Source organism: Phyllostomus hastatus, unplaced genomic scaffold (assembly GCF_019186645.2).
Source record: "Phyllostomus hastatus isolate PE091 unplaced genomic scaffold, TTU_PhHast_1.1 phas_contig_34, whole genome shotgun sequence".
In the NCBI taxonomy this organism is placed as follows: Eukaryota; Metazoa; Chordata; class Mammalia; order Chiroptera; family Phyllostomidae; genus Phyllostomus; species Phyllostomus hastatus.
This window is the reverse complement of record NW_025333857.1, coordinates 42,369,325-42,384,977: the sequence shown is the minus strand read 5'-3', so window position 1 is coordinate 42,384,977 and position 15,653 is coordinate 42,369,325. Positions and strand designations below refer to the sequence as shown.

Sequence of the window (15,653 nt, the reverse complement as noted above, 5' to 3'; positions counted from 1 at the left end):
GCTAGAAGCTAGCTACCTCTGGCAAAAATCTATGCCTGGGACCATCCACTCCAAGTGCTTCTAAAGCAAGGAAGCCCCTGGTCAGAATGAGGACAGCAAAATGTCACAGTAGGTGGCTGACATGCAGAGAGCACAAGCCTCGTCCAGACCTGGGTGCCAGCTGACAGGCGGATCCACGAAGTTGTACGGGACAATGGGTAAGTTTGGTTTGCAATGCCTCTCCCATGTCTTGTCACACTCGGAAAGACAGCAAGTAGCCCATGTTTATCCCATGGAACAGTGATTCTCCATGACTACTTGAGCAACACCAGCATCAGCATCCCTTGCAAACTTCTAGACATGCCCATTTTTAGGCCCACTGCAGACCTATTAAATCAGAAACCCTCAGGGTGGCCCAGAAATCTGTTTTCGCAAGCCCTCCAGGAGTTTCTGATGCAAAGTCCAGTTTGTGAACCACCACCGTAGGATTAATTAAAATCACTGTAGTATATAGTCCCTCTCCCGAGACTCAGTTATAATTGGAGAATGAGAGATCTTTCTACCTCCAAAGGAAATGTCAAGGGTCAGCAGGCCAAAGGGGAGTCAGGTAGAGGTCTCAGGGATTTGAGCCACAGCTTACCACTACTTCCCTCATTCATCTTGGGTTTGGGAATCTTGGTAACAGGCACCAACAAAGAGAGAGGAGGAAACACCAGGGACAGATCTGATCCACTCCAGAGCTCAGCGTACGCTGGGCGACTTCTCTTCCAAGTAAACAAGCCACATTAACAGTAGTTGTAATAAACCATACAGATCAAGGAAACCCACCAGACTTTCTCTCCAATGCAGCTAAGACACCACAGAACCTTCTTCACAGCTTTCCCAAGGTAGTGGCTATTCATAAGAGACCACACAAAATTCAACAATAACATATTAGTCAATATAACTTTAAACTTCTCAGAAAATGCTCTTAAACCACTAAAACTCTTGACTATAACAAGAACATTTAAACAAGTTTTCCCCTTAAAATTAGTTTTCACTGCTCTAAAAGAGACCAGTGATCTATTCTTGGGCGACATAATCCCTAATTTTTAATCAAGCATTCAGAATTTTTCTACCTTAAAAGAAAAGTCACTCATTCATAAAGCCTTGATGCACCACCAATGGCTGTTGTTTTGCTTCCCAACGCCATTCAAAGTTCAAAAGATGAGAATCTGAAAAAGCAGTAACAGCACCAAAAGCACACTACAGAAGATCTAGGAGTCAAAATGAACAGCAGAAAGAACCTTTCTGCACAAAATATTTGCATCCATCACTAGCCTACTGCCTTGGAGCCTCGCCTACCTTTCTGAAACAAAAGGGAAACTTGGGTACTATTTGCCTGCGTCATCATGAGTCCCTTGATACTCAAGAAACCAGTTCTTTGTCTTCTGGGACAACTGTCCTCATTGGAAAGGGGGTAGTGCTGAGTAATCAACATTATTTTTCTTTGTCTTGGTTTGTAGTATCATATCCTTGTTGCTATTTTTCAGCCTTAAAACCTAGTGATTGTAAATCAAGCTGCTTCCTTCTTTAGTGGTAATTAGCATTAGTCATAAGCCAAAAATGATTTCACATAAGCAGTAAAATAAACACAACCCTCCTTACCTTTCATGCCAAACTTGGAGTGTCTTGCCAACTTCAGCAGAAACAGCATTACCAGCAAACAAAATCCCACTACGGATGCAATCACCACCACAGCATAGACCTAGAGAAAGGGAGGGAGAGCAGTTATGGCCTTGCTAACTAGTTCCCTCTACCCAGAAGATGAAGGTGATGCCAGTTAATATTTATGGAATGCTTACTACAACTTGCTCTTCTAAGAACTGTATGTACATCAATTCACTTAATCCTCAACAACCTTACAATGAAGAATGTAGGTCCTATTATTATTCCTACTTTACAAGTGAAAAAAAAAACATAAGTTAAGGCTAAAAAATGGCTACCTAATTAATATTATATAAAGATATAGGTATATGTAATTGATATATGCATAGATACATGTAACATATCTGTGTTGAGTTATACATGTAGATATTGAATATATCTCTATCTCTTCCTATCTGTCTACCTACCTACCTACCTGGAGAAAAGAAGAAGAAAAACATGAATGAAAAATATTGATAATTTTTGAAGTTGGTGAAAGATATAATGGGATTCATCTTACTGTTCTTGTTACTGTGGTACATGTTTGAAAAATGTTCATAACAAAAATATTTTTTTAGGTTGCCTATTGTTGCTCTGAGAAGTCAGGGTCCCCTGGAGCAATGAGTAGGCCCATAAGGGAGCAAGAGGGCACTTGTGGGTGACTTCACTTGTGAAAGATCATTGGGTTATACTTGTATGACATGTGCTCTTCTCTATATTTATGATAGAGGTCAATACAAAGCTTTTTTTTAATTTAAAAATGTAATTACAAGATGTGGATTATGCAAGTAGAGAGAGTAAAGGCAGATCTCTCTCTGTGCACCCTGTCACAGCCCTGAGCTGGGGACTGCAGAGGCACCAGCACATAATGCTAATGAAACACACACTAACATTTTAGAAACAAAGGTGAATGCAGGACTGTCTATCTCCTGGCATTCCCACCACTCAGCTCAGGGCCCTGCTTCCAAGAGAAGTTTGATTCTCTAAACTGGGAGCTGGCTAACATTTGCTGAAAAGGGAGATGATTTCATTGCTATAGCAGGATCTCAGTCTAAGCCAGTGGTCCTCAAACAGAGAAAATATGGCAGACACTTTGCAATTTGGAATTGTTACAACTAAGGGAAAGGTACTGCTAGCACCTAGTGGGTTGAGGCCAGGGATGCTGCTAAACATCCTAAAGTTCCTAGGGCATCCCTCTCATGACAACGAAGATTTAGTCATCGACAATAACAAATGTCATTAGTGCCAAAGCTGAGAAGGACTGCTCTGGTGCTCTCTTCATCTCTACCATATTATGCTTTCTTTCAAAAGGTGGCTGCTTATTAGCTAGTCTCGCAATAAGGACAAGGCTGATAGAACCCCCTGCTAATACATGTAATGAAGCAAGAAATAAACCTTTGTTGTTTTAAGCCACTACAATTTGGGGATTTTTATTACTGCAGCATAGCTTATCCTGACTGATATACCTATCTCACAGTGAGGGCAGTATAAATAAAGATTAAGAATATGGGTTCTTGCCCTGGCTGGTGTGGCTTAGTTGGTTGGAGTGTCATCTCATAAACCAAAAAGTCACAGGTTTGGTTCCAGGTCAGCACACATGCCTAGGTTGTAGGTTTGGTCCCTGGTTGGGGTACATATGGGAGGCAACTGATCAGTGTTTCTCTCACATCAATGTTTTCCTCTCTCACTTTTCTCTCTCTCTGGAATCAATGGACATATCCTTGGGTGAGGATTTAAAAATATATATATATATATAAAATATTTATATATATATAAATATAAAATATATATATATTTAAAGATTTTATTTATTTATTTTTAGAGAGGGAAGGGAGAGAGAAAGAGAGAGAGAGAAATATCAATCTGTGGTTGCTGGGGGCCATGGCCTGCAGCCCAGGCATGTGCCCTGACTGGGAATCAAACCTGCGACACTTTGGTTCACAGCCCACACACAATCCACTGAGCTATGCCAGCCAGGGCTATATATATATTTTTCTCCTTCCTGAGCTCGAAATTTAGATTTACCATTTATTAGTTATATGGCTTCAAAATTACTTTAACCTCTCAGCATCTCATGATCTTCATGTGTAAAGAAGGAAATATAATAATTCTACCTTGCAGGTTGTAAATTCTCAATGACTTAACACAGATAATAGGCTCGGAACAGCATCTATCTACAATAGATAATAAATTAATGTAAACTATCATTAATAATCATAACAATGATAAAACAGATTAAGAAAACATTTAATAAGCAGCCCAATATCATACCTTTGAAGCTTGGCACTTGAACCAAAATCTGCCCAAGTATAAATCCTGCAATTTATGCATTATACTTCCTCTCCAAAGCATGTGGCTGAGAGTGAAGCCAGGATAATAAAAGCACGTGGCTAATCCTCCCACAACACCTTCTCTGATGTCAGATGGAAACAGCATTAAATAAGTCACAAAACACAGGAAAAAAAAGCACATGCCAGCACTTGGCCAAAGTGGAGCAAAAGTGTAATAATTCTCTTCTCTGGGATTTCAGCTGGGCGTGGCTCCCCCACAGAAAGCTTTTGCAAATGTCTGAGTGTACACTAAACTCTCTTCACAGTCTATAAACAAACAAAATGGTCATGATTCCTAAAAAGCTAGCTGTGGATCAACTTGTTCTAACCGAGATCATTTCCCTTAAATCTGTCTAATAATTTGGGGTGATTTTTAAAAAACTTTTATCCTAACATTTTCATGGGAAAGAGATCATTGTTTTTTAAAAAAAAATTATCCTCACTTGAGGACTTGCTTATTGATCTTAGAGAGAAAGGAAGAGAGTGAGAGAGAGAAACATTGATATGAGAGAGAAACATCTATCTGGCTGCCTCTCACATGCGCCCTGACCAGGGACAGAACCCACAACCTAGGTATGTGCCCTGACCAGGAATCAAACTGTGACTCTGGTTTATGGGATGACACTTCAACCAACTCAGCCACATTGGCCAGGGTGAGATCAGTATTTTAGCTCTAAGTGCTCTACTCTATTATTAGATTCCAGACTTCTGCAGGTAGATGAAGAATACCTAAAGATACAAACTTAAACTCTATTTTACAGATAAGAAACCTAGGATGGAGAAACGATGGAACACCTGGCCTGAGCTCCAGGACCTCCCTGTAGTCCCACGGTAGCCTCTTGGCTCTTCGGAAAGCACACGGCTGATATCCAGGAGATCTGAGGCCTTCTGCTCACAGGACACCTGACCAGCTGTGAGAACTAGAACAGAGCCTTCGCTTCTCCATGCCCCCATTTCCTCACTTATACTTGGGAATAAGAATACCTGTCCTGCCTTTTCTACATGGCTAATGAATGCTTCATTCAATCTGGAAAATGAGAAGGGGTTCTGCTGCTGAAAAGCAGTTAATGGTCTGCCAACAAGTATTTAAACCTACTGAAGCAGTTGTAAATGTAAAGAATCCTTTAGTAAACAAAGATTCTTGTGGTCATGAGAATAAAAATCTCCTCAAAAATGGCTCCATAAAAAGCAGTTTCATGTACTATGAATGTGTTGTGGTGAGAATGTTCTATGTAGGGGGATGAACTGGGGTGAGATATGCCAGTTAGGAACTTAAATTAACGTTTGGATTCAAATGAGAAAACTGAAGTTGACATAATTATTAGTAACTGGGATACCTACACACCTGTGGGCTTAACACGTGCTCTTGAATGCCTATGGACACAAACAACTTTCTTAAACCAAAATATATTAAGTGGTTCAGTATGAGAAGAAAAACAGAAATAATTGCACAAGGCAGGAATTGAAAGCATTCCACATTTGACTTACCACAGCATTTGTCCTGCTATTTCACTGTAAAGCATATTTCAATGTAAAGCGTATAGTCATCTATGGAAATATGTGTGTGTCTCTCTATACAGGACGTGCATATTGTAAGCCTCCCATTGTCACTGCCATAGCCCTGGTTTAAATACATACCACATCTTTTTATTACTGTACCAGACCCCTAACTCATCACCCCACTTCCAATCTCTCTGTCTGCCAACCCAGTCTATAGAATTCACCATGAATCTAATCAGCCTGATTTTTATTGAGGACCTCCTAGGTGCCAGTCATTATTCTAGCAGCTAGGGATGCAGCTGTGAAAAACCCTGACCAAAAATCGAGGGAAAGGAAAAAGACATTAAACAAGTAAACAAATAAACAAGCAAGGTCATTACAGACATTGATAACGACTCAAAAGAAAAAAGAACGGGGTAATGGCTGCCTGCTGACACCCTTGATAAGTCATGTGATGATGACCTTCAGGAAATGCATGCTTTATAAAGACAACTGCAAATGTTAGGCTCTGAGATGAGACTGAGCCCAGAGCATGCAAGAGAGTGTTTTAAAAAGACAGCTGGTAAGCAGTGAAGAGATATGGGAGATGATGTCAAAGACAGGGGCCGGCAAGATATGTCAGACCTTGTTGGCCACCGTGAGGATTTGGGCTTTTATAATAAAAGTTTTATTACGATGCATTGAGAAGATTCTGAGAATGAAAATGAGTGATCTGGTTTGTGTTTTTAAAAGGTTACTCAGGCTGCTGTGTGGAGACAGGAAGATGACAAGGGTGCGAGAGGCGGGCAGGGTAGAAGGGGGACAGGGTCACCCAGGAACAAGCAGTGAGGCAAACTCTCTCTGTAAAGGGCCAGACTGCTAATGTTTCTGGCTTTGCAGGCCACACTGTCTTTGCTGCAGCTGCTCCACCTGCCATCGTGGCACCAAAGGAGCCACAGACAATATGTAAATAGACATGACTATATTCTGATCAAACTTTATTGATGAACGGACATTTCAATTTCATAAAATTTTCATGTGTCATAAATCATTTTTCTTTTGATCTTTTTTCAAACCACTTAAAAATGTAAAAACTATTCTTAGCCTTCAGACCTCACAGAAACAGGTCGTGAGCCAGAGCTTGGCTGACAGGCCTTAGTTTGCCAACCCTCGAGTTAGCCTGTGGCCATGGCAGTGCAGGTGGGGACATATGGATGGGTTCGGAGTTTATAAGGAAGCAGAGCTCACAGGATGGGCAACTGGGAGCACACTACAAGTGAAGGACAGGGAAAAATGGAGGAATCGTGCTGGGTTTTCACCTGAGCAGCTGAGAGATCACCCTGCCACAGAACCCGGGAGCCCTGTGACCCTGGGGCTCTCATAGGCCCCTTCAGTGTCTCCTCACTGCGCAGTGCATCTAACCACCTGGCCCTGTGTTTCAAAACCTCACAACCTGGCACAACCAACTTCTCCAGCCTTGCCTCCGAATGCTGCCCTTTGCATGCCTTACCTTCCATCAAGACTGTTTTCCAGTCTGCAGGCTCTTGTTCACACACCTCAAATCCCTTCCCTTCTGTTCCTCTTTGTCCAAATCCCAGGCATGCTGCACAGGCCACAGAAAATGCCACCTGTCCCACAAAGACTCTTCTGGCCCTCCCAGCAGGAAGGAACAGAGTGCCTGCCCCTCTGTTTCCATTTCTCAAACCACACACCACTGCTCTATTTGTATGATGTGCTAGTGTTCACATCTCCAACCACTGACTGAACTTCAAGCTCCAAAAAGAATGGACTTCAGTTTCCTTCATATTGTTTATATTCTCCCACATTATATCCTTACATGTGGTGGGCGCTAACACTTTTATTAAAATGTTTAAGCAGACAGGTGTGAAGGTGTGGGAGACAAGAGTAATTAATTATACATGTGCCTGTACAAGAAAGCTGCTTTCTTGCTCTTCTGGTGATAACCTTTTATAGCACAGATATTTATAACAGGAACTGCTAGCATTAAGTCAGAGGCTACCTTTATCACTTCTCTTAAACCTTTCCATTAATTCCTCCAAACTGCAATGCCCTGCTTCCATCTGAGCAATAAAAATGTCCTGTTGAAAGACTTCCCCTGAAGCAGCTCCAAAGGTCTTCTTTCAGTTGTTTATTTAACTTTAGAAAAATATTTTGAAAAAAAATACAAAATAAAGATAATATAATAGCTACCTCCAACATGCAAGCATCCAAAATGCTGAGAACCAACCTAGGAAACAACTCTCTATCTCACTCACCGAGAGATGCTCCCGACGAGTTTTGTTAGTAGAATTTGTGGAAAGAATTTCATTACTTCTGTTTGTGGTGTCCTCGATATTATTTGTTGTAGTCCCATAATCTTAAATTGGAGAAAAGGAAAAGAGAAGGAACCATGAAGTTGTCATTAGGTTGTCGACAAACACAAGGCCATAGTACGACCCAAAACAAAGCCAGACAAATCACAAGATTCCAAACCGCTGACAGCCCAGCTAGGGAAGAAGAACAGGACCCGGCTGTTGGGCTAAATCCCTTGCGGCACTGGGACTGTGCAGTGCCAACATTGCACAATACTCAACCCAGATCTCTACCTCCTTGTCTTGTTTTGTGGTCAAATTCTAAACCTGGTTTAGGATTTTTCTCTGCACAGAATAATACGTCCCCTTTCTGATAAAGTATTTAATATAAATACAAAAGAGAATAGATCATCTAAGAGTCACAAATTTATAGATCAATTCTGTACGTGTTCTGTATAAATGTATAAATGTTTTGTATTTTCACTCTAAATAGAAATGGTGTCTATAATATGTATCCTGAACAAACAACCTCATTAAGTCAGTCCCAGCTAAACTTCTCTGGATAGATTTTTCACACAAGCCTTGGGGTAACCAATTTAAATTATATTTTTATTAGCAGAGAGTCTCTTTGAAATTGGATGAAAGTAACAGAAAAAGCATCTATTTTCTGTTTGCTGTTTTGTTACTGACTGTAAAACTACATTCTCACCATTTCCATTGTTAATATATTAAAACTTAATTTCAAACACTATGAGATATCATTTACTTGCTTATTTTCCCCTCTTCATATCCTATCCAGCCACTTATGCAAAATTAAATCATTAAACTATCTGTAGATTAATATAATGACATTTCAACCCAGAGACCCAAAGTGACATCTGAGGCCAATGGAAAGATAACACTAAGTCTTGAAATTACTGGAAAGGAGTCCAAATCATAATTTTAGAATGTTAAATCACAATTCAAACATATTTCTTTGTGATGCAATTTGAGATACTCTTCCTTTAAACCATATCAATACAAATAAAAACAAAAACACACAAATCACATGCACAAAATCATCCAAACCATAGCATGAAGGAATTATAGCTTAACATGTATAAATCAGGTAAAGACAATATAATTCCCCAGTTAAAATTAGCTCAAGTTAAATGCACATATAATAAGCATATAAACACAGAATCATTTACAAAAGATTCAGTGTGTATATTAAAATTGAAGAATAAAATATTTCATAAAATAAATACATAAATATAATATTTTAACTACTCTAACTTTTAATCAATCTTCAACTTTAAGCTAAGTCTTGAAAGTTAACCTTCTACTTCCCCAACAGAGGCCTCCTGGTCATGAAGGTGACTTGAAAATCTGCTAAAGGTGGATTTTTACAACTAGAAAAACTCCCTGACATTTGATTAAAATATCAAAGTACAGATGAGATGTTCAGTTAAAAGTTAATATAGTGGACCTTTTGGTTTCCTCCTTCCTTCCACATTCCTAAAACAGCCCCATTTTACTCAAGGGGTTCAAGCACATTCTCCAAGGAAGCTGGTCTGTTAGTCAAGGGTTAATCCATCCCGTTTATCAGTAACGGAGGCAAGATGGACCATGGCCCAACTGAGTTTTGAATCAGACACAAGGAGGGCCAGATGGAGGTTTCTGGAAACATTATCTTTCTTCTGGAGTCTTTTCAGAAACTCTCCCCTTTCTCCCATTGATGTGAATGACCGTAGCCCCTCTGTTGGCTGCATTCGATAACCCATAAGGGGGGCCGGTCATCAGTGAAATCAGAACAATGGGCAGAGGAGGGTAGAAATGAATAAAAGCTGGGCCCCAATAACATGATTGAGCTGTTGGTTTAACCCACCCTAAATTTCCCTACTTCTGAGGTCCTGTCTGTGGGCCAAACTTCCTTATTATATAAGAAACATAATTTTGAATTGGGTTTACTGTCATAACTAGAAACTGATACACCACCCTTTTCTTGGTAGCCATGGCTTTTAAACAGGTAATTAGTTCCCAATTATGGAAACAAATTGTCTGTTACAGCAGAATGGATTTACTACTTCCAAGAACAGAGCATGAGAGAGAAAATGCTATTTACAGGCACTGTAAATATCAAGGGAAAAAGGCCATCAATATTGAATGATTTTTTCTGAAATGTTATTTTAGCCTATGTAATGATTGAAAGGTATATTTAACTGAGCTTAAAGGTCTTCTTTTAGTTGATTTATTTCATGCTAGACAATTTTTTGAAGAATACAAAAGAAAGACATGATAGCTACCTTCATACATAGCATCAGGATAGTTTGGGTCTGCACCTAAAAAAGCAAAACAAAGCAAAGATTTGTAAGTGTGCATACAGAGTTTAAAAAGTACTACTTTATACCCACTAAAATGAAGTAAATATATGTTGAAGATTTTATGACTGAATAGATCATTCTATAGAACAGGTAAATAAAACCTGAAATTCCCAGTTTGCTTCATGTTAACTCTGTTCCCCTCCCCTGTCCCACAACCTCCATCCCTCTAAAAAAGAAAAAAAAAAGAAAGAAAGAAAACTCACAAACCACTTTAGCTGGCAAAACTTCAGTGATCAATGAATCATGACCTTTTATTTTTGCTGTTTCTGTTACTCAGTTAGCTATTTTCATAGCAATTTTGGTATTTTCATCCCAGAGACAGATCGTTTCTGTACCACTCTTAATATTCTCTGATGTTTTGGGGGTAACTTTCAAACTATGTTTTGGCAGGTTCATTTGCATTCATGAACACATTATTACCCGGGCTGTGTAATGATATCTAAAACACAATTTTGCTTTCTGCTTGGTCTTCAGGGAGGTTGCAAAGGCTGAATAAACCATTTTTTCTTTTTTTTTTTTTTTGCCCTGACACAAGAAAAAAATAAATGTACTTTCTCTACTGAAATTATTTATGTATAAGAGATTATAAATTAAAATGACAAATAGAAATCCAAAGTATACCCACTTAATTTTTTGGATGACTCTGTATTCACCAAGATGATCAGACTATTCTGTTTAAAATAATCCCATGAGAATTTGCAAAACATTTTTAAATCTTTTTATTTTTTTGAGATTTTATTGATTTGTTTTTACTTTTTTATTTTTTTAAGTATTTATTTATTTTTAGAGAGGGATGGCAGGGAGATAAAGAGAGAGAGAGAAACATCAATGTGCAGTTGCTGGGGGTCATGGCCTGCAACCCAGGCATGTACCCTGACTGGGAATCGAACCTGCGACACTTTGGTTCACAGCCCGCGCTCAATCCACTAAACTACGCCAGCCAGGGCTTATTGATTTATTTTTAGAGAGTGGGGAAGAGAGGGAGAAAGAGAGAGAGAGAAACATCAATGTGTGGTTGCCTCTTGTGCACCCCCACTAAGGACCCAGCCTGCACCCCAAACATTTGTCCTGACTGGGAATCAAACCAGTGAACCTTCGGTTCGCAGGCCAGCACGCTATCCACTGAGCCACACCAGCCAAAGCACATTTTTAAATCTTTTTAAAAGTCACTGTCAACAAGAACTGGTGACAAAAAATATTTCCTACTTATTCTCCATTCAGAACTAACTGGGTCTCTATATGAAAGCCTACTTAGAAATAAAATTAAATTTTGATATAACATTTAAGTGATTACAAAATGAATTTCCAAAGCTACTTCCCATGCTTTTAGTCTTCACTTATCACATGAAAAAGTAAAACTTGTAAACCATAAATCTCACTCAGCTCTCATTACACTTTTGAACCTTTAGCAGAAAAAAATATTATTTTAAAATAAGGTGAAACCAGCCAATTTTCTGCTCACGTATTCCCTAGTGAATAATTAAGGTTGACCTGAATGAAGAACCAAATAAAAGTGGCCCCAATGTTTAAATTAAAATTCTAACACAGCGCAACAGGAAGAACATCTACTTTAGCAGGAGAAAAATCAAGCAGGTGATGGTGCACTTTGACATAGCTCTTGGGAGCGCCTGTCAGACCGCTGTCCATGTGAAAGGTGCCATCTGCAATTGTGCAGGGCACACCTGGGCAGCATGTGAAGTGGCCCTGCATCGATTCATGCAAAATCATCGATTCCAGATAAATTTCTACTGAATTTTGATTTTATTATCCCAAATGCCATTTCTACATTTCAAGCTGCAATGTGTAAATATGTATTGTCAGAATTATTTGTAACTGCTGTGACATTCCAGAGGAGGGCCCTGAAGACTGCCCTGGAGTTTGAGAGGTAGTTCAGTGGATAAAGTAGCAGGAAATCCCAGTGGCAGCCCTGGTAACATCTTTTGCTGGGCAGCCATCCACATGCTGATGTCCTTCCCCTTTGCAAAGTTCCTGGACCAAATGGTGTCCCCTCACTGTGAGGATTTCTTACCCCTGCTGAAGGAAAAGTCCTATAACCCCCAAGTCAGGAAGTCATTCTTTGAACTTCTCGGTAAGCCTATTACTTTAAAGAATCCCATTCCGGTCCCTTTCCCCATTGTACCCTCAAATGTACAGTCTGAATGTACAAGGCCTGCCCACCAGAGTCCACTCTTCACTGCTAGACCTCACTCCAGGTGCCCAGGACCCAGAATTTCCTCCCCACAGGCCCCAAATATATGTAATAGGGTTGGCCAGACTTTCCCCTACATCTGTCATCCCACTGGTGGCCCCCTACCAGTATGAGCACCCTGTGACCCAAGACAAAAGGGAGGGAGGGGTGAGGGTTGAGCCAGGAGAGATAGGCTTGGGTGTCCACATGCTCACTCACTGCCTCTCACACATGTCTGACTGAGTAGTTCACGGAGCAGGGGCCATGGATGAGGACCATCTCTACCAAAATCACTATGAGGAGTGATACTCCCAAAATGGAATTATCTTCTGGAGGATGGGCCCCTTGAAGTACAGGCTTCCCCTGCTGGGTGAGTGTTCTAGGAACCCATCTGTGTCAGTGTACCAACTGGTGGTGTTGTGAGAGGCTGTGTTCAGCTTCAGTGAATTTTTTTAAAATTCTTTCAACATGCTTGCCTATACTGTGCTGAGTGTTCAGCAGTTTTCGACCAAAAACAGCCCCACCCTCCCTATTCACCCAATCTCACTCTGAGTGACTATTTTTGTTTGTTTGTTTCCCTGGATGAAAAAAGTCCTCAAAGGGAAATGTTTTGCTGATGTGGAAAATGTGAAACAAAAAATAGCAGAAGCACTAAAAGGCATCAAAATCAATGAGTTTAAAAACCATTTTGAAAAGGCAGAAAACTATACTTGAACAACAATAAATTTTTTTAAGTTAAAAAAAGAATAAAATAAAAATAAAAACTGTTTTGAGCAATGGAAAAATCATCTCAATAGCTGTACTGCACCAAATGGAGAGTACTTTGAAGGTGACTAAGGTTTAAACATATAAGAATAAATACACAATTTTGTGGGTCCTCCCTTGTATGTTCCAGCATGGAACTCCAAGAGTCTGTCAATCCAAACTTCAAACCTAGCCTTCTGGGTCATTATAAAAATATATTTGGAAGAGAATATCATCTATTTTATTTAACAGTACCTTAATTTGATTTATATTTTTTAAGTGTTTAGATATAAGTGTGAGGACCTTCTTTTGTACAAGGGTGGCCCACCATCCCAGACTGCCAGAGACCAAGGGGACTTCTGAGACAGTGGACTTAAAATTTTAAAACTGGGATAGTCCCAAGCAAATCCTTGCAGTTGTCAGAAATAAGGCTTCCTCTGTGCAGACTGGTAATGCTAAAACTGGGACTAGTCAGTCACCCTGATTTGTGCCCAGACCCTCAGAGACCCCATACCCATCACCACCCACTTTTACAGATAAAATTCCCTAAGAAAGTAAAAAAAAACATCGTGAGGATGCGGAGCCAGGTTTATCTAAGCCACACAGTGACAAAGCCTCAGTGAAAATGACTGACAGGTGCCATCCACATCCACACAGAAAGGGAACACCCAACACGTTCCTCACACAAAACTGCCAGGAAAATCCAAAACATCAAATCAATTTGTCAGGTATCAAAAAGTGGGATTTGGGGGTAGGATCTAAAATACACAGATTAGCCCATAATCTGTAACACAGGTTATCTTCCAGACTTCTGATGCCTATCAGTGCATGCTTTTCCTACCAACTTCACCGGCAAAGCCATCCAGTCACATCTAAAATTTCTGAAAAGCACTACATTTTCCTAACTTCAGTTTCCCAGCTGTATGAGATGTATTGTCACTTTACTTTCGCTGTCAGGAATAGCCAAATTTAGCACCAGGTTATAAAACTCACAGAAAGACAATGTGGGAGGAACAATGATGGGGTTTTTTTCCTCCTCCCTAGCATACTGTACTATGTCTGATGAGGGCCCACTCGTTACAATAAAGAAATGCCTCCTCATGTGCAAAGGTGTGGGAAGCCCAGCACAGTGAGGGAGCAGAGACCTAGAGTTTATGAAAAACAAAGGTCATGTTACTCCCGCCGGCCCCAGCTCATCAACATAGTATTTTGCTTCTAGCAACGTCTCAGTGAAGTGAACCTTCCATGATGTTTACATTGCCATAGCGAGGCAGTTATTAACATCATTTTAAATGCAGACACAGGGACAAATATCACCACTTTCCTCCTGATTCCTGGTAATGGTCGAATTTTTAAAATATCCTGCCATTATTAAGTATAATTTATCATTGGTATCTTTTACTTAGTTTAATTACGACAGTCATGTAACATTGTTATATGCTACCAGTAGAAACCCCTGTTGTTGATATTCAGGACTCAAAGGTGACTGAGGAAGGACAAAGACTATCTCTGAGGAAGAAAAAGCCAACAGAAAGAGGATGAATGAAAGATAAATGAGTAGCATCCAGCCTGAGTAATGCACTTGTCCTGGAGATTTGAGAAGGGTTATGCTTCCTTGAAACCTATCCCAGTAGCTCTCATTGGGTAAGAAATCTCAAACATAGGCAACAGGAGGGGACACCAAGCCCAAAAGCTGCACGGCAGGAATCTCTGGAAAGGAATATGGGAAGCTGGGAAGTCCAGACACCCCACTGGCATTCCAAACAAGCCACATTCTCACTCCACAGTGCACTCAAGGGCCAAAGCTACAGCCATTTGCCAACCTAAAGAAGATGAGCTCAGAGCAGGAATATCTGCTTATCTGATGTCCCAGTTCTATTTTCTGAAGAGTTGAGCATCTCCAGGTGCTACACTCACTTGCACATAGGTTCCTGACCTAAGGCATGGTGTCTGTGGCTACAGGAAGAAGACTAACGGGTCCAGAGCTCAGCCTGCAGCACTCCCTTGAAAGGAATAATGGAGACTGTATTCCAGTTGCACATGCACTCCCAGCAAAGCTCTGCATTAAACGTGTGATTTCTGAATCCCCAGGCACTTAGGCTTCTAAACATGGTCGATTAAAATCACTTTTCCCCCCAACAGTATCAAACCAGAGCCCTTCATCATCCCTATAATGTGATGCTAAATGGCTTAAATGAGGACTTCTTTAATTTCCATCTTCTAAACTCAGTTATGGCTCATGAGTAAATCTTGTATCTTTATGTAAATCTCCATGAGTAAATCTTTATGACTTTTTAACTGGGAGACTGCACAGTTACAGGAAAAAAATACATTTGTAGGATTTTTAAAAACTGTGGGAAGATAGGTGGCCTGACAGTAGGGCTCACTTTTCATTCTGTTGCAGAGACAAACATAATGGTGGAGGCCAGAAGACACATGTTTCCCTCCTTTAAGCTTTTATAGTCTCTGTTTAATGTCCTAAAAAAAAGGAGAGAGACTTCTATTTCAGTTCTATTTTGAGGTTCTCTTTAGTGTGATCTTAAAAAATGTTTCAAAGAATTCCATATGATAA

The 15,653-nt window shown here is 40.1% G+C and overlaps 1 protein-coding gene across 6 annotated transcripts in view; it reads right to left on the bottom strand.

Annotated features, from left to right (window-relative positions):
- NTRK2 (neurotrophic receptor tyrosine kinase 2) overlaps positions 1 to 15,653 on the bottom strand; it is a 327,977-nt gene that overhangs the window by 248,408 nt on the left and 63,916 nt on the right. For all 6 annotated transcript variants that reach the window (XM_045841007.1, XM_045841008.1, XM_045841009.1 and 3 more), the window contains exons 11-13: positions 10,072 to 10,107; positions 7,751 to 7,851; positions 1,627 to 1,726 (exon numbers count right to left, since the gene is read on the bottom strand). In XM_045841007.1, the coding sequence (XP_045696963.1) occupies positions 1,627 to 1,726; positions 7,751 to 7,851; positions 10,072 to 10,107 (237 nt within the window). The remainder of the gene's footprint in view (positions 1 to 1,626; positions 1,727 to 7,750; positions 7,852 to 10,071; positions 10,108 to 15,653) is intronic.